We start from the raw sequence: 24,673 nt of genomic DNA, 5'->3' as shown, positions 1-24,673 counted from the left end.
GGAAGTGCAAACTAAAACCATAACGAGATAATATAATGATATACCAAAACCCTATAGAACGGAGTGATTGGAACTCTAATGTGGGGAAGTAAAATGTTACAACTATTTGGGAAAACAGTTTTATTAGTTTCTTATAAAGTTAAGTATACACTAACAGGGGCTTCCCTGGTGGTTCAGATGGTAAAGAAACTGCCTGCAATGCAGCAGACCCAGGTTCAATCCCTGGCTTGGGAAGATCCCCTGGAGAAGGGAATGGGAACCCACTCCAAGACTTGCCTGGAAAATTCCATGGATGTAGGAGCCTGATGGGCTAGAGTCCACAGGGTCAAAAAGAGTCGGACACGACTGAGCGACTTCACTTCACTTCTAGTATTCTTGCCTGGAGAATTCCATGGACAGAGGAGCCTGGAGGGCTACCGTCCATGGGGCCACAGAGTTGGACATGACTGAGTGACTAATACTTTTCACTTTGACTTTCATGTATCTACTCTATTATCCAGTAATTACATCCTTAAACATATATCCAAGAAAACTGAAAACTTAGGTTACAAAAGTATTTGTACATGAATTTCCATAGGAACTTTATAATCAGAGTGCCCCAAACAGATGGTCAATACTGAAATCAGATTGATTTTATTCCTTGCAGCTAAAGATAGAGAAGCTCTATATAAGCAAAAACAAGACCAGGAACTGACGTGGCTCAGATCATGAACTCCTTATTGCAAACTTAAGACTTAAGTGAAGAAAGTAGGGAAAACTACTAGACCATTCAGGTATGACCTAAATAAAATCCCTTACTACTATACAATAGACTCAGGGATTATATATGATAGAGTGACTGAAGAACCCTGGACAGAAGTTTGTGACACTGCACAGGAGTCAGTGATCAAAACCATCCCCAAGAAAAAGAAAAGCAAAAAGGCAAAATGGTATACTGAGGAGGCCTTACAAATAGGTAAGAAAAGAAGAGAAGCTAAAGATAAAGGAGCAAAGGAAAGATATATCCATCTGAATACAGAGTTCCAAAAAATAGCAAGGACAGATAAGAAAGCCTTCCTCAGTGATCAATGCAAAGAAACAGGAAAACAATAGAATGGAGAAGACTAGAGATCTCTTCAAGGAAATTAGAGATACCAAGGGAACATTTCAAGAAAAATGGGCACAATAAATGAAAGAAATGGTATGGACCTAACAGAAGCGGAAGAGACTAGGAAGAGGTAGCAAAAATACACTGAAAAACTATACAGAAAAAAGTCTTAATGACTGAGATAACCAGATGGTGTGTGATCATCCACCTAGAACCAGACATCCTGGAATATGAAGTCAAGTGGACCTTAGGAAGCATCACCATGAACAAAGCTAGTGGAGTTGATGGAATTCCAGCTGAGCTATTTCAAATCCTAAAAGATGATGATATGAAAGTGCTGCACTCAATATGCCAGCACATCTGGAAAACTCAGCAGTGGCCACAGGACTGGAAAAGGTCAGTTTTCATTCCAATCCCAACAAAAGGAAATCCTCAAACTACTTCACAGTTGCACTCATCTCACACACTCAAAATTCTCCAAGTTAGGCTTCAATAGTACATGAACCAAGAACTTCCAGATGTTTAAGCTGGATCTAGAAAAGGCAGAGGAACCAGAGATCAAATTGCCAACATCCATTGAATCATCAAAAAAGCAAGAGAGTTCCAGAAAACATCTACTTCCGCTTTATTGACTATGTCAAAGCCTTTGACTGTGTGGATCACAACAAACTATGGAAAATTATTAAAGGGATAGGAATACCAGACCACCTTACCTGCCTCCTGAGGAAACCGTATGCAGGTCAAGAAGCAACAGTTAGAACTGGACATGGAACAACAGACTGGTTCCAAATTGGGAAAGGAGTACATCACAGCTGTATATTTTCACCCTGCTTATTTAACTTACATGTAGAGTACATTATATGAAATATAGGGCTGGATGAAGCACAAGCTGGAATCAAGATTACTGGAAGAAATATCATTAACCTCAAATATGCAGATGACACCACCTGCAGAAAGCAAAGAGGAACTAAAGAGCCTCTTAATGAAAGTGAAAGAGGAGAGTGAAAAGGCTGGCTTAAAACTCAACATTCAAAAAAACAAAAATCATGGCATCCAGTCCCATCACTTCATGGCAAACAGATGGGAAAACAGTGACAGACTTTATTTTCTTGGGTTCTAAAATCACTGCAGATGGTGACTGCAGCCATGAAATTAAAAGACACTTTCTCCTTGGAAGAAAAACTATGACCAACCTAGACAGCATATTAAAAAGCAGAGTCATTACTTTGCCATCAAAGGTCCGTCTAGTCAAGGCTATGGTTTTTCCAGTGGTCAAGTATAGATGTGGCAATTGAACTATAAAGAAACTATAAAGAATTGATGCTTTTGAACTGTGATGTTGGAGAGGACTCTTGAGAGTCCCTTGGACTGCAAGGCGATCCAACCAGTCATCCTAACAGAAATCAGTCCTGAGTATTCATTGGAAGGACTAATGCTGAAGTTGAAGTTCCAGTACTTTGGCCACCTGATGTGAAGATGTGACTCTTTAGAAAAGTCCAGTGCTGGGAAAGAGTGAAGATAGGAGGAAAAGGGGACAACAGAAGATGAGATGGTTGGAAGGCATCACTGACTGGATGTTCATGAGTTTGAGCAAACCTCAGGAGTTGGTGAGGGACAGGGAAGTCTGGAGTGCTGCGGTCCATGGGGTTGCAGAGTCGAACACCACTAAGCAACTGAACTGAACTGACCCCAAACAGCAAACAAAATATTAATCAACAGGAAAATGGACAAACTGTGATGTATTCATGCAATGGACCACACATCAGGAAAAAAAAAAAAAACATATTGCTGATAAAAACAACTGAACAACTGATGTGGTGGAATATCCCAAGAATGCCAACCAAAATCTAGAGTCAACAAAGAACATACTATTTGATTCCTTTAATATAAAGATGTAGGAAAGTCAGATTTAACCTATGGTGACAGATTTAGAACTGTGATTATCTCTACAAGGGGACTGACTAAAATTGGGGATGGTGAAGTTTGAGGGTAAGGGATTGTTTAACCAAATCAATACATCATTCTTTAATAAACTTTTGATGGATGTCTCCTCTGTAATGGTTAGGTGTCAACAAGTTAGACAAATGTGTTTACTTATCTTCATTAGACTAATTTTTTATAGGTATAGGATATATGAATTTTAAATAAGAATATAATTCTCACATTTTCCAAGGTTTACCAGAAAGATATGGAAGTAATATGAGTTTAAAAGTATAAAGAAAATTTTAATTAAATTATTTCACCACACATTCAAAGGAGTTTATAATACATGGCACCCTAATAAGCCATTCTGGCATTTTGACTATTTTAAGTTCAGTTCAGTTCAGTTCAGTTGCTCAGTTGTGTCCAACTCTTTAAGACCCCATGAATTGCAGCACGCCAGGCCTCCTTGTCCATCACCAACTCCTGGAGTTCACTCAGACTCACATCCATTGAGTTGGTGATGCCATCCAGCCATCTCATCCTCTGTCATCCCCTTCTCCTCCTGCCCCCAATCCCTCCCAGTATCACAGTCTTTTCAATGAGTCAACACTTCGCAGGAGGTGGCCAAAGTACTGGAGTTTCAGCTTTAGCATCATTCCTTCCAAAGAACACCCAGGACCGATCTCCTTTAGGATGGACTGGTTGGATCTCCTTGCAGTCCAAAGGACTCTCAAAAGTCTTCTCCAACACCACAGTTCAAAAGCATCAATTCTTCGGTGCTTAGCTTTCTTCACAGTCCAACTCTCACATCCATACATGACCACAGGAAAAACCATAGCCTTGACTATGGTTTAAAATGCACTTAAAAAAAAGGAGCAAATTTAAGAGCACTCTAATCTTCCTTCTTTTTCTTAAAAGCAAGAAATTAAATTCCCATGTGAAAGATATTTTCCTATAACAGAAGCAAGAGACATTCTTGTCTTAAGGATGGGAAGCTAAGGCCAAGAGATATGTATGCAAACAAGCTTGTTAAACTAGCCTTTATTTCCTAGGCACTTTTCAATCCAATTAACTACCTTAGTGCCCAAGCCCCTCGGCTTCCTCTCATTTTCACAATTTACTACTCTTCGTCCAACTCACTATGTAAGTTCAACCTTAACTGCTTCTTGGGGTCTTAATTTTCTTGTGAGGACTCTCATGTACAAGTAAAAAAAAAAAGAAAAATTAAAACTTGTATTTTTTTTCTTCTATTTATCTGATTTACATCAGTTTAATTCTCAGGCCCAGTTTGAGAAAAGAGAAAAATTTCCTCCTCTACACCATTTGGTATAGATATGTTATATACATCTACCCAGAAGATTTCCTTATCATATTTAGAACAGAAACCCAAAAGCCTATTATTTGAGAAACAACTATGTATTATTATAAACTTACCAGAAAGACAATTGTTGCTGACATCCAGTTTTTCCAAAGAAACAAAATGAAAAAGTGGTGCGATTTTTGTCAAGCTGAAAACCAAAATGGAATTTAAAGAAAATTTAAATTGGAGTGTTCTTAATATTATTGATGTAATTATACAATAATATATTTATTTAACGCAATAATATAATGTTATAAATTATAACTCTGGAAGAAATACATAACAGCTGCATTTTCACAATAAAATACAATAATGTAACATTAACTAAAAGTACTTTTAAAAAATACAGTAGTTATAAGATGCTAAATATTTATTCTATAATATATTTATAATAATATATACAAATATGTAAATATTTATATTTATTTCTAAAGAGAAATGATCATGGAATTGCTAATATCAATAATAAATATCAGGAAGCTTAATGTGTACTTGGTATTAAAATAAGAATAAATGGGCTTTCTGTTGTTTTGTTTAGTCTTTGTATATGAATAAATTTATAAAGAATTCATAATTTATATGTATTTTCTCTGGCTCAAACATATAACAAACCATTAAAAGTAAAAAAAAAAACAAACATAAGATTATTTATTTTTACATATTAATAATATAACTTTAATTAGAATCAATAACTTTGTTTTTAATTTGAAAAAGTTTCCCTTACTAGATTCAAAGTATTATAAGTCTTGTAAGTATAAAAGTTACACTGGGGTTGTTTTTAAATTGGAAATATGCATTTAAGGAACATAATAATAGAAAATGTTTTCTATTGATAAAATACTTAAATTTATCAAACATATACTAATATTTAAAACTCATATTCATTAATATAAGCACGTTCAAATTCTAATAACAGTAAACTTTTCTCTGGCTTTTAAAAGTTTCTATCATTTTTTAAGATACAACTATCATTAATACCCCACATTTAAATAAGGAATATAAGTAATATTGAAAATATTCACAATTAGTAACAAAAAGCTATGAAGGGAAAATTAATTTTAGTTTGATTTGCATTTCAAACTAAGACAAGATTACACTTTCTTTGTTACATAGCATCACATTACCCTAGCTACTTGGCAATAAAAATTAAGCTAGTTCATCTAAATCTTTAAAAAAGATGAAAATTTCTTTGTATAAAATATATTCTCATCACAAATAAAAAAGTCTTCTGAATTAATACCCTCTATAAATGCTGAAGATTCATACATGTTCAGAATAAGCTTTTACTAAAGGAGTATCTCTGGTACAAAACAAAAAAGAGGTTAACTTCTACTTTTACTTTCTTGGTGTTTATAATGTCCCTCTAGTTGTCCTGGCAGAGATTTTTACATCTTTATTCCTACCAACATCTTGCCACGGTAAAAACAACAACAACAGCAAAAAAAAAAAAAAGTACTATTATTCTAAGATCAGAAGTTTACAGGATAATATTGTGACGGGAAGCATCATGTCACAAAGCCAACCCATGTGCTGAGCTTAACTCCTGTATTATCCTGTTCTACATTAGAAGAGAAACAGAAGATGCTACTGAGGCTAAAATAGACTAAATAAGGAGACTGGAAGATTTCTCTGATTATATTCAATCCTAAGTACAATACTACTATTAACACTACCTGAGCAACACTAATTCCAGGGGAAAATATCCAAGGTAATAAAAGAAAAAGTGATCAAATATTGGTCATTACATTTGTATATATGGTTCATTATCTGCATATACATTCCTTAATAGCAAAATTTACTGAAACATCACATGTATTCTAAAAAAGAAAGAAAGAAATATAAAACTTTTTCAATACATAATCAATGGCTTTGAGTTCTAATTTTATGACATTTCCTACTCAGGCATTCTAGATCATTATTACAAGTAAGAAAGTTAAGTTCTTCAAGTGAAAATACAGTTCTAATAAATACATTTATTAAAAGCAAATTCTTACTTTTTTTACCTTTAGTATATTTCTAATACTAAATATTTGCCCTTATGCTAAAAGGATTTTGAAAGATTAATAGATACTGAGTTTTTCTCTTTTGTCAGAATATCTCATGTTTTTAACCAATAAGTTATATGTGGCAACATTTGGTAATATATAGGTTATAAGAGACATCAACTAAAAATAACCAATCAAGTTTTAAAATTGAAAATAAAATTCTCTTTGCAAAAATAAAGTATTTCTTGAGGTAAAGAAATATTTGGTTTAACTACATATTTTTTATAATATCAGAATTTTATCTTTTCAGAGAACCATGCTTTTAGAATCACATTCTTTTTTTTTTTTTTTGAAATTTTAATCAAGAAAACTGGCTATTCATTCACCTTTATGACTATTCATTAGGATGGCAGAAACCTAATAGTAGAATCATTTTTTTTAACCTCTATAACTTTCCTTTTACTGACATTCTGTGTATATTTTTTTCCAAGAAAATTCAAACCAGAAAGACAAAGGACATTAGTGAAAACCTAATACCATTTGACCTTGTCACATTAGCCCTGGGCATAAAAAAGATATAAATTTCAAAGACGACAAAAAGCAAAAGATTTGTACAATGAGCAGCCAATGGGAAATAGTTTCCACTTTCTGCTCCTACTTAGAGTCTCACTGGAAGAGGAAAGACTTATGAAGCTGGAGAGTCTTCCAGTTAGAACTCCACTGAGAAAAACTTAAAACAGTTACATGTCCTAATGAAAATTCAAAACAGAAGTCAGGATGAAACAAGTATTTCAAACAATAAGCAGTAAGCATCATTCTTTATATGTATTTGATTTGTTGGAAAAAAGCATATGGATACATAATTTCTTCCTTGTGATGAAAATATTTACCAAAAATTAAAAGAAAAATAGGTACATTTTAAAAGACATGCCAACCACAAATCCAAATATCACATTTATAAAATTCTCCTCAGGTTTGCAACATGTACTGACATACAGTATTGTTTTGAATAATCACAAAATCCTGTAAAATAGGTAAGGTAGGTATCACCACACCTTTTATATGTGAAAAAACTGAGGATCAGGTAGTGAGAAAAGATTTGCTCAGTGTCAACTGACAGGTAAGTCGTTAATTCAGAATTCAAACCCAGCCAGATCTATTGATCCTGAGTTTTACCAAACCTAAAGTAGTTCTGAAAAAGTCAACTCACATGGTAAAAGCTTAACATCATATGGGTAATTTCTACAGTTAATGGTGTTAGCTTCTTGTGAAAAATACCTAGTATGAAGATTATTTTTTCACTGATTTTAGGAGATAATTTCACTAATTTACATGTTTATTTCTATCAATCACATTTCCCTGGTGCCCTCAGGACTTATTCACTTAATTCTCAAAATGGTAGGTTATTTAGTTAAAAGCTTTCAGAAACTCACACACAAAAAAACCTTCAAATATAAGTGATATTGTTCAAAAATGCAAAATAATATATATTATATAATTTTACCACTTTTTTATATAGCTAAGTGCACCAGATTGTTCTTTTATTTCTAAGAGATTTTGAGGGTAAGGACATATGTTACTCAGTTTTGTATCGCCCAATATAGCAAACACCACCTGAATATCCAAGTGTTAAGAAGCTAATTGCTGCAAACAAAATTATAAATAAGGATTATTTGGTTTAAGTATCCCAGTTATTGTTATCAAATCTAAAATTTTTTAAATAGTTCATTTTATAAAATTCCTGGTCATCTATAATTGATGTGAGAAAGGCACATCATATTGATAGTGCAAAAGTCTATTAGCTAGTGTTAACTTTAATTTTTAAAAGCAGAATATTCCTTTGACGATTTAAATTGTCCACAGAAATAATGGAATTATTTCTCAAAAATGTTGATGTCTTAAATATTTTCTAAATTCTTTAAGACTATTATGCTCATCAATGTGGCATGAAATCTAGTTCTATAAAATGTTAGATATGTCAGTAACTGAGTGCTTTACTCCGTCTGTCCAAAGCATAAACTGAGTATTTCTACAGAAATTGTATTTCTAACCTGAAAAATACTGTGAAAAGATCCGATAAGTTTGTGATGGTCTAAATTACTTAAATAGTATTATCTGACAGTGCTGTTCAGGAATAAACATCTTTTTAAAGGCAAATCAACTTTCATATTTCAGATATGATTAGAACAACTAGAAGGAATTTTAAAACACAAATTCAGTTTTTGATATGTCAAATTGTGGAATAGTTTAATGGGTAGAAGTCAAATCATTTAGGACTCAAAGAATGAGCACTATTGTGACAGAAATTGAAAGAAAATTATGTTTGGGAGGGGATATACATATATATATATAAAACAATGAGTTGTCTTTGTTCACTTGTTTTGCAAGAATTATACCACTCGCAGAAACAACTTCTTGTAAAAGATAGCTCCTTTCCCTTATTTCTTGTGCCTTTGATGACCAAACTAATCATATTAGAGTTAATAGGCCTCAACGAAATATTAAACAGAGGGAGGCATATACATCTTGTACTCCTGTTTCAGTTTCAGTTTTAGACAGCTATTCTCTGCAAAGATCCAGATGTTTGGTGGTTTCAAATGGATCTTCTGTGGCAGGTACCCATCTCGATTTAATATTAAGGTATTTTTTTAAGTGTTACTTTATATCCTTAGGGAAATCAAATTTAAATCTGTCTTAACAGTTTCAAAAAGACATGCAAGTTGAGAGCAGATTAAAAATTGTTCTTCCAGGACTTAATAAGTACCATTTGAGAGAATGAGACATCCTTCTGAATTAAATTAACTACCTCCTGTATTTTCCAAGGAGGGTATCTTTACAAATACAAACAAATCTGCCCTGAGAAATTTCCATAAGTACATTTTTGAGTGAGAAGGAACAAAATGAGTAAGATCAGTGACAATTAAAATCCTACTAAAATTTGAGGATATGTCAATACATGAAGATAGATTTATAATTTATGCACCAAGTTATTGTAATGTACATTCCTTGAATTATTGGAAAAACCTAACAGCTTTTCTACTTGTTATGAAGCTCATACATTTACATTAATCATTCACTGCCTTTAAGCTTAATAAAGCAAATTATACTTGTACCTGTTTTGAGAGATAGTCAGGATTTGCAGTAAAGGCAGCCAGTATGAAGAAAATGTTTCCACAGTTGAAATGCTGTTATCATCCAAGTGCAATTCTCTGAGAAGAACGTGATTCCCCAAGAATGGAAGCTATATTTAAAGTTGAGTTATTAGCTTATATTAAGCAAAATATTTTTATCATTTAAACAAATTTAAACATATAAACCCTACCAAAACTAACAGATATATTCTGATAAACAGCATATCATAAATCAAAGTATAATATTTGAGAGTGTTATTATAAATAAAATTCCAATAATTTTCATAATTAGCATATTTTTAATTAAAAGCCTTCATGACAAATGTTAATTACAATTGCAGATAAATTTGGTCCCACTTATACACTGAATCATAACTGAAAAGTTATGAAATATATTTTAGTATTATTAAAAACTAATGTTGAATTCATTTGTTTATAAGATATTGTAATAATGTTGAACAGTTTTTAAATAGTGAAAAGTAGGGAGAGGGTGGGAAGATTTGGGAGAATGGCATTGAAACATGTATAATATCATGTATGAAACGAGTCGCCAGTCCAGGTTTGATGCACGATACTGGATGCTTGCGGCTGGTGCACTGGGATGATCCAGAGGGATGGTATGGGGAGGGAACAGGGAGGAGGGATCAGGATGGGGAACACATGTATATCTGTGGCGGATTCATTTCGATATTTGGCAAAACCAATACAATATTGTAAAGTTTAAAAATAAAATAAAATTTAAAAAAATAGTGAAAAGTACATAATAGTTTAAACTGGTAATCAAATTCAGTTGATAAGCAAAAAGAATAAAAATTAAACTGCCTTTAAAATGTGTGGTTGATATTTGCAGCAAAAGAAAAATGTTGTGTTAATCAAATTAATCCAAATCAATTACCTCACTTAGATAATTTCCCTGTAAGTTCAGTATTTGGAGCAGTCCACAGTTTTCAATGCCCTCAACTTCAGTAAGATGATTGTGTGAACAATCCAGGTACATAAGGGCAGGTGTATCACAAAGACCTGTCGTACTGATTAACTGATTATGGTCCACGATCAGTTGCTGAAGATTTTTCAGTGATTCTAAGCCACCTGGAAGAAAAATTTTCCAGGCACTTTATCATACATTCTTCCAAACTCTAGAGTTTCAACTTTCTGCTAAATGACTGCATCTTTTTATTTCCGAATATTCTTAATTACAAGACTTAGCTCCATTTTCTGAGGAAAAAATATGTGTAAGAGTAAAATGCATTATTATTTGAACTTATACCGAAGAGACATATTTTTGAATGACAATTATATACCACTTCAAAATTGAACAAAATACTAGAAGTCATATATTGGGCATTGAATGCTGTATTTCAAATGAAAATATAACAAGGAAGGGGGTGTAATCATTGAAAAAGTAACAGTATTAAATTCAGTTTCAGAGTCTTTGACTTTTGAATGTTTGGTTAAGTTGGTTATATATTAATAGAATGTAATTTTCATACCATTGAAATATCTACCTTAGATTCACTAATGAAATAGGTATAACTTATTAATATCAATAAAATATTAGTATATTTTTCTGGTATTATAAGATTGTGACAGTGGCCTTCTTTTTACACAAATAAACAAAAAATCAATGATTTCCATCTAAAAAATATCAGAGGAGCCTTAGACTACAGCTCAGTGACTATAAAGAAAAAACTGAGAAGGTTGTTTAAATAAGTGATCACTGGAAAGAGATGCTAAGGAAGTCTGTAAAAATTTCATGGAATATATTAAAAATATAAAAAATTTTATTTAGAGTGAACATTCTACTATATAAGTTCTCCATAGTTACTACTCTGTTATGTGAAATAAGCATTTCCAGAAACTGAAATATAACTTAAGGTTTAGAGTAAGTACTAGCAAGCAGAATGTCTTCTGTGAGTATCATGCAGATGGGAGTCATTGAACTAGACATTAGAGAACTGAACCTCATTCTGATTTTTTGTCAAGTCTGCACAAAGTATCTTTTTCAATTAAATGATGAAATAGTTTTTCTCCAAAAATGTTATATGATAATAAATTAAAAGATGATCTTAAAAGAAACATAATTATGAATACAAATTAAAATTGGGAATAAATGTAATTAATTGTTCCTGAAGGAATTTAAAGCATTTAATCCAAGATTTATCTTTTTATTATATACTGTGATTTACAGAAAGGGCAGATGGTTTGTTTATATCTACAATGGATAAATAAAAGGAAGAATCAAGTAATATTACCAAGATTTCACAAGAAAACTTAATTCTTTGTATTATCTTTTACAAATTCAGATACTGTAATAACTAGAATTCTGAGTATATTATAAAAATACTTCAAAAAGATACATATTAAGAAAAAAATTTTTAATTACAGTATATCTAATAGTTGGAGTAAAATAAAGCAACTTAATGTTATGGATGATTATTTCTCATGAAAAATTTTATGCTAAAATGTAAATTTTCACATAATGAAAAATTTTGCAATACCTAAGAGAATCAGGAAAAGGCATAGAAGACCCAAATGAACAAAAGAAAGACTCAAATTTTGATCCAGACAATAATTGCGTTTTTTAAAATTCTTATTTAGAATTAATGTATTGGTATTTTCCTGTAATATAAAATAGCAATTATGACCAAGAGAAAATTATTATCTGATGTTATCAAGGAGTGAATTATTCTGCCCTATATTTGACTAAAATGAGCCAACATATGCTATCAACTCCAAAGTATTAGAAATAATATATAACATACAATAATAAATATATATTAGCTTCAATATGGGCTTCTTCATAGCTCAGTTAGTAAAGAATCTGCCTGCAATTCAGGAGACACTGGTTCAATTCCTGGGTTGGGAAGAGTCACTGGAGAAGGGACAGGCTACCCACTCCAGTATTCTTGGGCTTCCCTTGTGGCTCAGCTGATAAAGAATCTGCCTGCAATGCGGGAGACCTGGGTTCGATCTCTGGGTTGGGAAGATCCCCTGGAGAAGGGAACAGCTACTCCAGCAGCCACTCCACTATTCTGGCCTGGAGAATTCCATGGACTATACAGTTCATGGGGTCGTAAAGAGTCGGACACAACTGAGCAAATTTAAAATCTGCCAAAACAGAAAATACTTGTTTAGAATTCTTTGTAATCATATCTACTAACAGAAGCAGAAAATATTAAGAAGAGGTGGCAAGAATACACAGACCTGTACAAAAAAGATCTTCACGACCCAGATAATCACGATGAAGTGATCACTCAACTAGAACCAGACATCCTGGAATGTGAAGTCAAGTAGGCCTTAGGAAGCATCACTATGAACAAAGCTACTGGAAGTGATGGAATTCCAGTTGAGCTATTTCAAATCCTGAAAGATGACACTGTGAAAGTGTTGCACTCAATATGCCAGCAAATTTGGAAAACTCAGCAGTGGTCACAGGACTGGAAAAGGTCAATTGCCAAAGAATGCTCAAACTACCACACAATTGGATGCATCTCACACGCTAGTAAAGTAATGCTCAAAATTCTCCAAGCCAGGCTTCAGCAATACGTGAACTGTGAACTTCCTGATGTTCAAGCTGGTTTTAGAAAAGGTAGAGGAACCAGAGATCAAATGGCCAACATCCGCTGGATCATGGAAAAAGCAAGAGAGTTCCAGAAAAACATCTATTTCTGCTTTATTGACTATGCCAAAGCCTTTGACTGTGTGGATCAAAATAAACTGGAACAACAGACTGGTTCCAAATAGGAAAAGGAGTATGCCAAGGCTGTATACTGTCACCCTGCTTATTTAACTTCTATGCAGAGTACATCATGAGAAACACTGGAAGAAGCACAAGCTGGAATCAAGATTGCCAGAAGAAATATTAATAACCTCAGATATGCAGATGACACAAGAGTGAAAAAGTTGGCTTAAAGCTCAACATTCAGAAAAGTAATTTCATGGTATTCAGTCCCGTCACTTCATGGCAAATAAATGGGGAAACAATGGAAACAGTGGCTGACTTTATTTTTTTGGGCTCCAAAATCACTGCAAATGGTGACTTCAGCCATGAAATTAAAAGATGCTTACTTTTTGGAAGGAAAGTTATGACCAACCTAGATAGCATACTAAAAAGCAGAGACATTACTTTGCCAACAAAGGTCTTTCTAGTCAAGGCTATGGTTTTTCCAGTGGTCATGTATGGATGTGAGAGTTGGACTGTGAAGAAAGCTGAGCACCAAAGAACTGATGCTTTTGAACTGTGGTGTTGGAGAAGACTTTTGAGAGTCCCTTGGACTTCAAGGAGATCCAACCAGTCCGTCCTAAAGGAAATCATTGTGTTCATTGGGTGTTCACTGGAAGCACTGATGTTGAAGCTGAAACTCTAATACTTTGGCCACCTGATGTGAAGAACTGACTCATTTGAAAAGACCCCGATGCTGGGAAAGATTGAGGGCAGGAGAAGTGGATGACAGGGGATGAGATGGTTGGATGGCATCATCGACTCAATGGACATGAGTTTGGGTAAGCTCCGGGAGCTGGTGATGGACAGGGAAGCCTGGTGTGCTGTGGTTCATGGGGTCGCAAAGAGTAAGACACGAGTGAGCTACTGAACTGAACTGAACTGAACATCAATTAACCTGCTCAAGCAAATAAGTAATTTCAATCAAAAGGAAATGCTAATTAATATTAATTTGTAGTTGTATAAAATGTCCTTTATCAAATATTGAAATGCCTTAAGCAATCTACTTCCATAAGCTTAATATTTTTTAAAGCCATGCACATTGCTCTTAAGTTTCTTAGAGCTAATCAAGAACAGGATTTTCTATTAGCTCATTTAGAGCAGGGAATGCACTTGTGAAACTTTTCAAGAGTCACCTAAGAGGAGAACCAAGCATGAAACTTTAGGTTACACAGTGAAGAAAGGCAAATAATCTGGCACAAAAGCTAAAAGTAAAAGGAAACAGCACATAAAGCAGGAGAATAATCGGGAAAAGAAAAGGCAAATTAGATTCTGTGCTGATGGCAGTGATGAATAAATATACATTTTACAATTATCGAAGGTATTTCTATTTACACTAAATTATATGCAGTCGACAGTGTGAGCCAGAGTGGGCAAATGAGGAGAAAAGGCCACTGCCTTAGCAAGTAATGATGCAGCAGAAGAATTTTGCTAGAGGTCCCCATGGAGTAATAGAAGGGAAGCCACAGTGCAGTGGGAGGGAGACAGTGAGTGTCGACTACTTTTTAGATATTTGATAATGGTGAGAAGACCCTTCAAAGTCCTTAAAATGGCCCACAATATCCCATCTCTGAACTAATCCTCTACTATCCCTTTCTCTTGGTTCATTCTAACAAGCTGACCTCCTGGCTGTTCCTTGAACATACCACTCAGCACTGCCTGAATATGTGAGAAACAACAATCAGGGTGTGACATGTTAGGCTAAGGAAGAATTAAAACTCATCAGCTAATTAGACTGATGCTGAAACTGAAGCTCCAATACTTTGGCCACCTGACGGGAAGAGCTGACTCACTGGAAAAGGTCCTGATGCTGAGAAAGACTAAAGGCAGGAAAAGAAGGGGATGACAGACGATGAGATTGTTGGATCTCATGGTTGGCATCACGGACTCAATGGACATGAGTTTGAACAAACTCTGGCAGATGGTGAAGGACTGGGAAGCCTGTGTGCTGCAGTCCATGGGGTTGTAGAGAGTTGGACACAACTGAGTGACCAAACAACAACAAATCAGCCAATTTCAGATATTAAGACGTCATGAATCTCTATCAATATACAGAGAAGGTACAGTTGTCCTTAGAGATTCCATCAGAGAATCTAATCTGGTGAAATTACCATGATTTCAAGCCTCAGATACTAAGGAATGTTTGAGCATGTCTACTTCTAGGAATCAATTATATAGTAACACACACACAACTATGAAGTAACATAGAGAGAGATTCCTTGCCATATTATTTAAAAAGCAAAGAAATGGATAAAAGTTACATGTCTATCAGAAAGGGAATAGTAAAATAAATTATGATGTGAAAGTCACTCAGTCATGTCCAACTCTTTGTGACACCATGGACTATATAGTCCATGGAATTCTCCAGGCCAGAACTGGAGTGCATAGCCTTTCTCTTCTCTAGGGGATTTTCCTAACCCAGGGATCAAACCCAGGTGGATTCTTTACCAGCTGAGCCACAAGGGAAGCCCAAATAAATCATGGAGCATCTATAAAATGAATATGTATAATCTTCAATATGAACTAGTCTAACATAGAAGAATTCCATGATGTATTTTTGCATGTAAAATCCAAGTTGCATACATAGGATTTTAGCTATTGAGTATACCTTATATTAAATATACACCTGTATGACTGTACTACATTGAACAAGGCCTAGATTGATTTGTAAGCAACTGTAAATGGTGGTTACTCCTCAAAATAAGAAAGAGAATGGAAGAAGCAGAGAGAAGTTAAACTGTATACACTGTATACTTCTCTAGGTTTTAATTCTTAAATGCGAAAGTGTTAGTCACTCAGCCATGCCTGACTCTGTGTGACCCCATGGACTGTAATCCACCAGGCTCCTCTGTCCATGGGATGCTCCAAGCAAGAATACTAGAGTGGGTTGCCATTTCCTTCTCCTCTTAAATGAGAGTGTACTTATTCTATAATAATTTTAAAAACAATGTATTTTTTAAAAAATCAGAGCAAGTACTGAATAGAATTGTTATTCTATATTTAATTCTGACTACCACTGTCACCAAATGGTGGTTGGACTGAACAAAAATGAGAACAAACTGATGCTATCAATCATGAGAAGGGTTTGCTATACAGACAAATTGTGGGAACACTGTTCATAGACAGGAGGGCATATGTGTTAGATTTCAAGATCAAAATTTCAGAGGAAATTTAGTGAAATGGCAAAAGAGATTTGGCAGGATGTGTACCACACTGGCCTAACTATTAACAATGTGGGAGGATGGGGAAGATGTGCATTTGTGCGTGCGTGTGTATGCCTAATGAAGAAAAGAGAAGGAAATCATCTAAAAAATATGTACTGAGGTCTGCCAACAACCATGTGAATGTGAGATGGAAAGTAGGCCTTTCAGCCTCACTGAGCCTTGAGGTGATGGCAGCCCAGTGACACTGCTGCGCTGCAACCTCAAGAGAAACCTGAGCCAGAGCCACCCGACCAAGCCAGTTCCAGATACCCAATCCACAGAAAACAGGAGGTAATAAATGTCTGTGGCTTTAAGCTGCTAAATTTGGGGATACTTCGCTTCAGAAAAATATTTAACTAATACAGTAAGGATCCTACTCTGAAGAACACATGAGAAAGAAGAAAATATGTTGAAAATGTTTTGGGCTAGGAAAGAACATTTAAAGAAATTTAATGTAATGAGAATTCAAATACACTAAAATAACAGAAGTAGGTAAACAAATGGAGCAAAATAGCACCATAACAGAAGTGATAAACCATTTGGAAAAACCAGTGTACAGGACAGAGAGCTAAAGACTGGATGGCTCACAAAGAAGAGATAGCCATACTGAGAATAAAATGTTTAGAAGCAGAGATTAAATGGCATAGATTACATTAATTAGATAAAAACAGACATGACAAAGTCAACCAAAATGTAGATCATCTATGATTGAGAAATAGAACTAAGCCAAAAAAGCTTTCAAATTTATATAAAAAAAAAATTTCCAGAAATTAAGGAAGAAAAATCTATAGTTTAAAAACATTATATTCTAAGAAAAACTTATGTGAGTTTACTGACAATAAGATGTCTTGCTGAATTTATTAATCAAGGACAAAGGATATATTATTCAGGTAGTTGAGCAGAAACCAGTTACGAAGGAGTAAAATCAAGTTAGCCTCTAGTTTAAATGCAGAAACCAACATATAAAAATGCAATGGAGCAATGTCCATGAGGGTTTCTCAGGTCGTTCAGTGGTAAAGTATCCACCTGCCAGTGCAGGAGACACAGATGGATCCCTGGGTCGGGAAGTTCCCCTGGAGAAGGAAATAGCAACCCACTCCAGGATTCTTGCCTGGGAAATCCCATGGACAGAGGAGCCTGGTGGACTACAATCCATGGGCTTGTAAAAGAGTCGGACACAATTTAGGGACTAAACAAAAACAATAAACTGTTACTTCACTACTAGAATAAAAAATATATGCCTCTTTACATATACTTTAATAATCACAGGTTTTATTAAACATTTTTTTAATATTTAATTAAACTTTACTTAATTATCTAAACCTTCTTTAATCTTTATCCTAAGTAGATTCATTGACATAGAAAAAGTAGGCATCATGGCCTGAATTGTTACAGATAGTGTTCATTTAAGTGATTTCGTATTTTGATCACATTTTTTTGTATAACATATCTTCTTCATAAAGCAGGTCATTTTGTTTACCATTTTACATTTGCTATTCCTCAAAGAGTTTTGAATCTCTATTCAGGTATTAGCTATGCTTATTACAGTTTTTATTTTCTTATTACTTATATGTGATAATTTTTTTCTAATTTCCTGAAAAAATAGGCATGAAATATCTTTTCTGTTAACATATATAAATTATTTACAGTTTTCACATTCCTATTAGAAATATGAAAATCTGTTTTTATAAAAATAGCTTTACTTGTAATATAGAACTCATAACTTCTTGTAGAGTCCTAAGACTCTGTTGTGTCCTCATGGAAATAGAAAATGTATATAGACAGAATATCTGCTCAAGTATCATTTACTTGAAAAATTCAACTAGAATTTAAAAAAAATATGACATGGACAATTATTCACAATTTATTGTTAAGTGAATAAAGTTAATTTCAAAACAATATTACAGTAGTGATTTTTAAAATGGATTAAAAACAATCTAGAAAGTTCATCAATACTGGCTATATCTGGATGGTGGGAATATGGATTGTTATTTTATCATTTTACATTATAATTTATAGAAAATAAGATTATGTAGATTAAAAGTTAGAAAAAGATACAAAATTCAATTTCCAGAAATTTCTGTTCAGATAGTGAGAGCTTTACCCTTGAAAATAACTAAAAACAGTAACTACATTTTTTTAAAGTGTTTCCAAACGAGTTGAAAATAACTAAAAACAGTAACTACATTTTTTTAAAGTGTTTCCAAACGAGCTGTTAAGGAAGAATTCTCAGTCCAAAATCTGAATAGATATGGTAGGCAAAGAGAAGTAAGCAGAACGGCAAAGCCAGTTTTCAGAGTGAGGAAACTTGTTAAATCTGATGAATATGAAGATCAATTTCTATAGCCTCACAATTTGAGGAAACAAAACTTAAAATTCACCAACAGTAAGCAAGTATGACAGACAACCCCAAGTAAACTGGAACCCCAATCAGCTATACCCAACCAGAAGACAGGAAATTAAACTACCTATCTCAGAACCTCAAAATTCAGTGAAAAAGGGAAACAGTCCTTTCTTTAAAATAATAAACACAAGCTGACTCTCCCATAGGTTTGCAATTCAAATTCACGATAATGGTGAGCAGAAAACTTCCACCAAAGATGTAGCACAAATGATTCTATATTGCTTCTGTCCTTTGAAATCCGAGAAAGTCTCTAAAGAACAAACTTTAATCTCATAACTAGGAAAAATCACAAAGTGTAAGAAAGAAACAGGTAACAAAAAGTACATGAAATACACAAAGAAATAAGATGCCATAAGAGTTATCAGAAATAACAAATTCCAGCAAACCTAGACCCACACGAGAATCAGAATTAAGTCAAAATAAAAACTCAACGACTAGGATTAACAGTAAATTAGAAATTATTAATCGGAACATATAGAAATTAACCAGAGGAAGTAAAGAAAGACAGAAAGATAGAATATAGGAAATGTGGAGACAAGAGTCAGAAGATCTACTGTATATAAAGTACTTCAACAAAATGAGGAAGATAACTTTTGAAGAGAGATAATGACTAACAGATATAATTTAAAAGTGAAAATCACAAGTTCAATAACTTCATCAGACCCCAACAGGATGAATTAAAAAGAAACCGATGTCTAGACACATCCGAATAAAAATTCATAATAGGAATAACAAGAAAAAATACTTGAAAAGACATGGGAAATACCCTCAAAGTTTCAGAAATTTAAGAACTGATTTCTTAAAGCAACATTGAAAGTTAAAAAGTAATAAAATAATATTTATAGATTATTGAAAGAAAATGAAGTTCAATTTAGAAAAATATGCCCAGTTAAATTAAATTCAACAATAAACATTAAGTAAATATATTTACAGAAAAACTGAATCTTCCACAAACTGGTTCTCTTCTTAGAGAAAAATTTTTAAAGTACCTGTATCATGAAGAATGAAGGTGATTCAAGATCTTAAATGAAAAAAAGAATAAAGGGCTTAAAAGCAATAAACATAGGCAAATATGTGCAAACACTGACTGTATAAAATAACCATAATTGTGTAGCTTGAAGGGTTCAATAAAAATACACTTAAAATTCTGAAAAATCAATGAACTTGAGATAAACTGAGTGTATTTTATAATTTCTTTGGTTACCACTAAATTAATAAAGTATTTAACTATAAAACAATTGAGGGAAAAAAGGAGGAGATGAGGTGGGAAATACCAAGTAAGTCAAAAGAAGACCTCAGAGGAGAAGGGGGAAAATAGAAAATGTAGCAAAGACATTCTGTTTACAGTAACAATGGACTAGGTAATGAGAAAAAATATAAACGTAGCTGAAGGCACATAGGAATAAATGATATTATGTAGAATGAGAGGATTAAGTTCCAGAAGAGATGAGGTGAACACATGGATATCATTCAGGATATTGATTAATCTGAAAAAGGAAAATCTGATCCCTTGTAGCACCAGGGGATCAAAATTGACCCCACATCTCTTCTCAGCAAAAGAGGAACAAGAATCCCTACTACACGTATGGTTAGGACCTCCATGTGCTACACATTAATACAAATATAGAATAGTTCCCAAGGTACTGAAGACCAGATTAAATAATATCAATACCAAAATATGGATTAGCTGAACAGAAATTGCTAATGCTTGTAGCTTTAAACAGCAAAGAACGCTGGAGAAAAAAAAAATAAAATCATCACCTCAAATTGATTCTGTAGTTTTGTTTTTCTTAGTATTCTCTGACTGTAAATTAACAAAAAAAACTAAACAGTGGGATAACATCATGTGAAGACAGAGCCAGAAAACAACATATAATCGAAACTATCCACAAGGTATACAGATAATAGAGTTATCAGACACAGAAATTATCAAAACTCTGCTGAGCCTATTAAAGAAAATTAAAATCTAAAACTTATGTATGAGGTACTATAAGGTGTGAATTGAATTCTAAACCAAAGAAGCAAATAAGTTTTAAACTTGAAAACCTATATAACTGCAAACAAGCCTTTATGAATGGATCGCACATTATATTAGACACAGCTAAAGAGAGAATTAGTGAACTATAATTTGAGTCAAAAGGAAACATCCAGAATGACATGTAGAGATGCAAGGGAAATGTCAGAGAATTATAAAACATAAAGGGGGTTATAGAATACAGAGGGAACATATATCTACATCTATTCATTTATATAAAGAGATGATAGCTCAGAAATTTTCAAGACTGAATAAAGATGCCAGAGGTACCGTGGATTCAAGCAGGGTGAATACAAAAGTCACTACAGTAGGAATATCAGAGTAAACTGATGAAAACAATGGCCAAAAAAACCAATCTTTAAAGGGGAATAATTTTTTCTTCCAAGGATCAACAATTAGGTTGTTGCACATCAACCTAGGCAAGGAAACCATAATAAAATAGGATACAATCACAATGCAGCAAATGCATATCAAATAATAAGTAGGTATCTCAAAATACATACACAGATGTGTGTGTGTGCACACACATATTCTTCAAGAGAAAGGGATATCACAGACAAAAGATAGAATAAAGATCAATGGAAAGGTTTAAAAAATGACTTGCATTGTTGTTTTTCAGTTGCCAAGTCATGTCCAATTTTTCGTGGCACCATGGACTACAGCATGCCAGGCTTCCCTGTCTCTCACCGTCTCCTGGAGTCTGCGCATGTTCATGCCCATTGATACCATCCAACCATCTTGTCGTCTGTTGCCCTCTTCTCCTGCCTTCAATCTTCCCCAGCATCAGGGTCTTTTCCAATGAGTTAGCTGTTCATATCAGGTGGCCAAAGTATTGGAGCTTCAGCATCATTATCAGTCCTTCCAAACAGTATTCAAGGTTGATTTCCTAAATCTACTGGTTTGATCTCCTTGCAGTCCAGGGGACTTTCAAGAGTCTTCTCCAGCACCAGAGTTCAAAGGCATCAATTCTTCAGTGCTCTGCCTTTATTGTGCAGCTTTCACATCCATACATGACTACTGGAAAGACCACACATAGCATTGACTATACAGACCTTTGTTGGCAAAATCATGTCTTTGCTTTTTAACACTGTCTAGATTTGTTATAGCTTTCCTGCCAAGGAGCATCTAATTTCATGGCTGCAGTCACCATCTACAGCGATTTTAGAGCCCAAGAAGAGGAAATATGTCACTGCTCCACCCTGTCCCCTTCTATTTGCCATGAAATGATGGGACCAGATGTCATGATCTTACTTTTTTTTTTTTTTTAATATTGAGTTTTAAGCCAGCTTTTTCACTTTCTTTCTTCACCCTCATCAAGAGGCTCTTTAGTTCCTCTTCACTTATTGCCATTAGAGTGGTATCATCTGCTTATCTGATATTTCTCCCAGCAATCTTGATTCCAGCTTGTAAATCATACAGCCTGGCATTTTGCATGATGTGCTCTGCATATAAGTTAAACAAACAGGGTGACACACAGCCTTGTCATACTCCTTTCTCAATCCTGAACTAGTCAGTTGTTCCATACTGGATTCTAACTGTTGCTTCTTGACCCACATACAGGCTTCTCAGGATGCAGGATACTGGTACTCCCATCTCTTTAAGAGTTTTCCACAGTTTGTTATGATCCACACAGTGAAAGACTTTAGTCAATGAAACAGAGGTAGATGTTTTTCCTGGAATTCCCTTGCTTTCTCTATGATCCAGCAAATGTTGACAATTTGATTTCTGGTTCCTCTGCCTTTTCTAAACCCAGCTTGATCATCTGGAAGTTCTTGGTTCATGTAATTCTGAAGCCTAGCTTGGAAAATTTTGAGCATAACCTTACTAGCACGAACAATGAACAATGCAAAGAAATAGAGGAAAACAACGGAAAGGGAAAGACTAGAGATCTCTTCAAGAAAACTGGAAATGTCAAAGGAATATTTCATTCAAAGATGGCCACAATAAAGGACAGAAATGGTAAAGACCTAACAGAAGCAGAAGACAGCAAGAAGAGATGGAAAGAACACACAGAAGAGTTGTACAAAAAAAAGATCTTTATGACGCGGATAACCATGATGGTGTAGTCTCTCCTCAGAGCCAGACATGGTGGAGTGCAAAGTCAAGTGGGCCTTAGGAAGCACTGTTGCCAATAAGGCTAATGGAGGTGAGAGAATTCCAGCAGAGCTATTTAAAATCCTAAATGATGATGCTATTAAAGTGCTGCACTCAACATGTCAGCAAATTTGGAAAATCCAAATGATATTGACATTATAAAATAATGTTGTCTTAAGGCAACATGTGTTTTGAAAAACACACATATAGTCACATATATATGCACACAGAGTTAATAACTTACTGATAGTACATTAAGTTGGGAGAGAACAAATTAAATTTTCTAAGATCCTAGAATTGCCTTGGAATAAAGAGGAAAGTGGTAAATAAACTTAGATTTGGTAAAGAAAGAAGGAATGATATAACATCTATGGTAAGCCAAAAGAATACTAAAATAAGATAAAACTGAAAATATAAAAGAAAAATAGAATAATTTAAATCCTCAGCAAAAGCAAAAGAAGGCAAGAAAAGAGGGGAAAAAAGCAGAAAAGGAAGAACAAATAGAATCAAATAGTAATAGATTAATTGAATCTCAAATATCTCAATAACTGTACTTAATTATTGATTACACTATCAGGGACTTAAAGGCTACAAATCAAACTGAATTTGTCAGGCATTTTAGATAAAACAATAACAAAACAACACATTTTTCTGTTATAGTACAAAAATTCCAAGAAGAGAACTTGTAGAAATACTGTAAGTGAAAGGTAAGAGAAAGATGTATTATGTAAACACTAAAACAGCAGTTCTCAAAGTGTGGTACAGTGTCCCTACCCAGAGATACTTTTTAAAGATTTCATGGAGTTAAACCTGTTTTCATAATAATTCTAAGAGGCCATTTGTCTTTTCTACTCCCATTTGCTCAAGAGTGTATAGTGGAGCTTTCCAGAGGTTACATGAGGTGTGATATTGTAGCAAATTGAATGCAGAAGGACACACGGAAATCCAGCTGTCTTGTGTTAAGTTAGACATTAAAGAGATTTGCAAATATGTGTACAATGACCCTCTTCTCACTGTATTTTTTTTTTGTTTAAAAATACATTATTCTAAAACTGTTACAAATGCAAAGACTTTATTAAACTTTGAATGAATTAACAAATAAAAACACACATCTCAGTTTTTTCTAATACAGTAAATATTGATATATATGACCCATATAAATGCAAGCTAACTGGGTTCCCAATAATTTTTAAGAATGTCAGAAAAGTCCTGAGTTCAAAAGAAAGCTGGTTTGATTTTGTCAGACACACAAGACCAAATACGAAAGCTCTGATACAGTTGAAAAGGGACATTAAAAAATGATAAAGAAACCTATAACAGTTAAGTGAAAGAGGAGAGTGAAAAAGTTGGCTTAAAGCTCAACATTCAGAAAACGAAGATCATGGCATCTGGTCTCATCACTTCATGGCAAATAGATGGGGAAACAGTGGAAACAGGGTCAGACTTTATTTTTCTGGGCTCCAAAATCACTGCACATGGTGACTGCAGCCATGAAATTAAAAGACGCTTTACTCCTTGGAAGGAAAGTTATGACCAACCTAGATAGCATATTCAAAAGCAGAGACATTACTTTGCCAACAAAGGTTCGTCTAGTCAAGGCTATGGTTTTTCCAGTGGTCATGTATGGATGTGAGAGTTGGACTGTAAAGAAAGCTGAGTGCCAAAGAATTGATGCTTTTGAACTGTGGTGTTGGAAAAGACTCTTGAGAGTCCCTTGGACCTGTCCATTC

At 34.1% G+C, this 24,673-nt stretch overlaps 1 protein-coding gene across 2 annotated transcripts in view; it reads right to left on the bottom strand.

Annotated features, from left to right (window-relative positions):
- Window positions 1-24,673, bottom strand: part of LRRIQ1 (leucine-rich repeats and IQ motif containing 1) — a 205,296-nt gene that overhangs the window by 120,793 nt on the left and 59,830 nt on the right. For both annotated transcript variants that reach the window (XM_010832036.1, XM_010832037.1), the window contains exons 11-13: window positions 10,382-10,575; window positions 9,469-9,596; window positions 4,445-4,518 (exon numbers count right to left, since the gene is read on the bottom strand). In XM_010832036.1, the coding sequence (XP_010830338.1) occupies window positions 4,445-4,518; window positions 9,469-9,596; window positions 10,382-10,575 (396 nt within the window). The remainder of the gene's footprint in view (window positions 1-4,444; window positions 4,519-9,468; window positions 9,597-10,381; window positions 10,576-24,673) is intronic.

The sequence above is a fragment of the Bison bison genome, unplaced genomic scaffold (assembly GCF_000754665.1).
Source record: "Bison bison bison isolate TAMUID 2011002044 unplaced genomic scaffold, Bison_UMD1.0 scf7180017864535, whole genome shotgun sequence".
Classification (NCBI taxonomy): Eukaryota; Metazoa; Chordata; class Mammalia; order Artiodactyla; family Bovidae; genus Bison; species Bison bison.
This window is presented reverse-complemented; position numbering and strand designations above follow the sequence as displayed.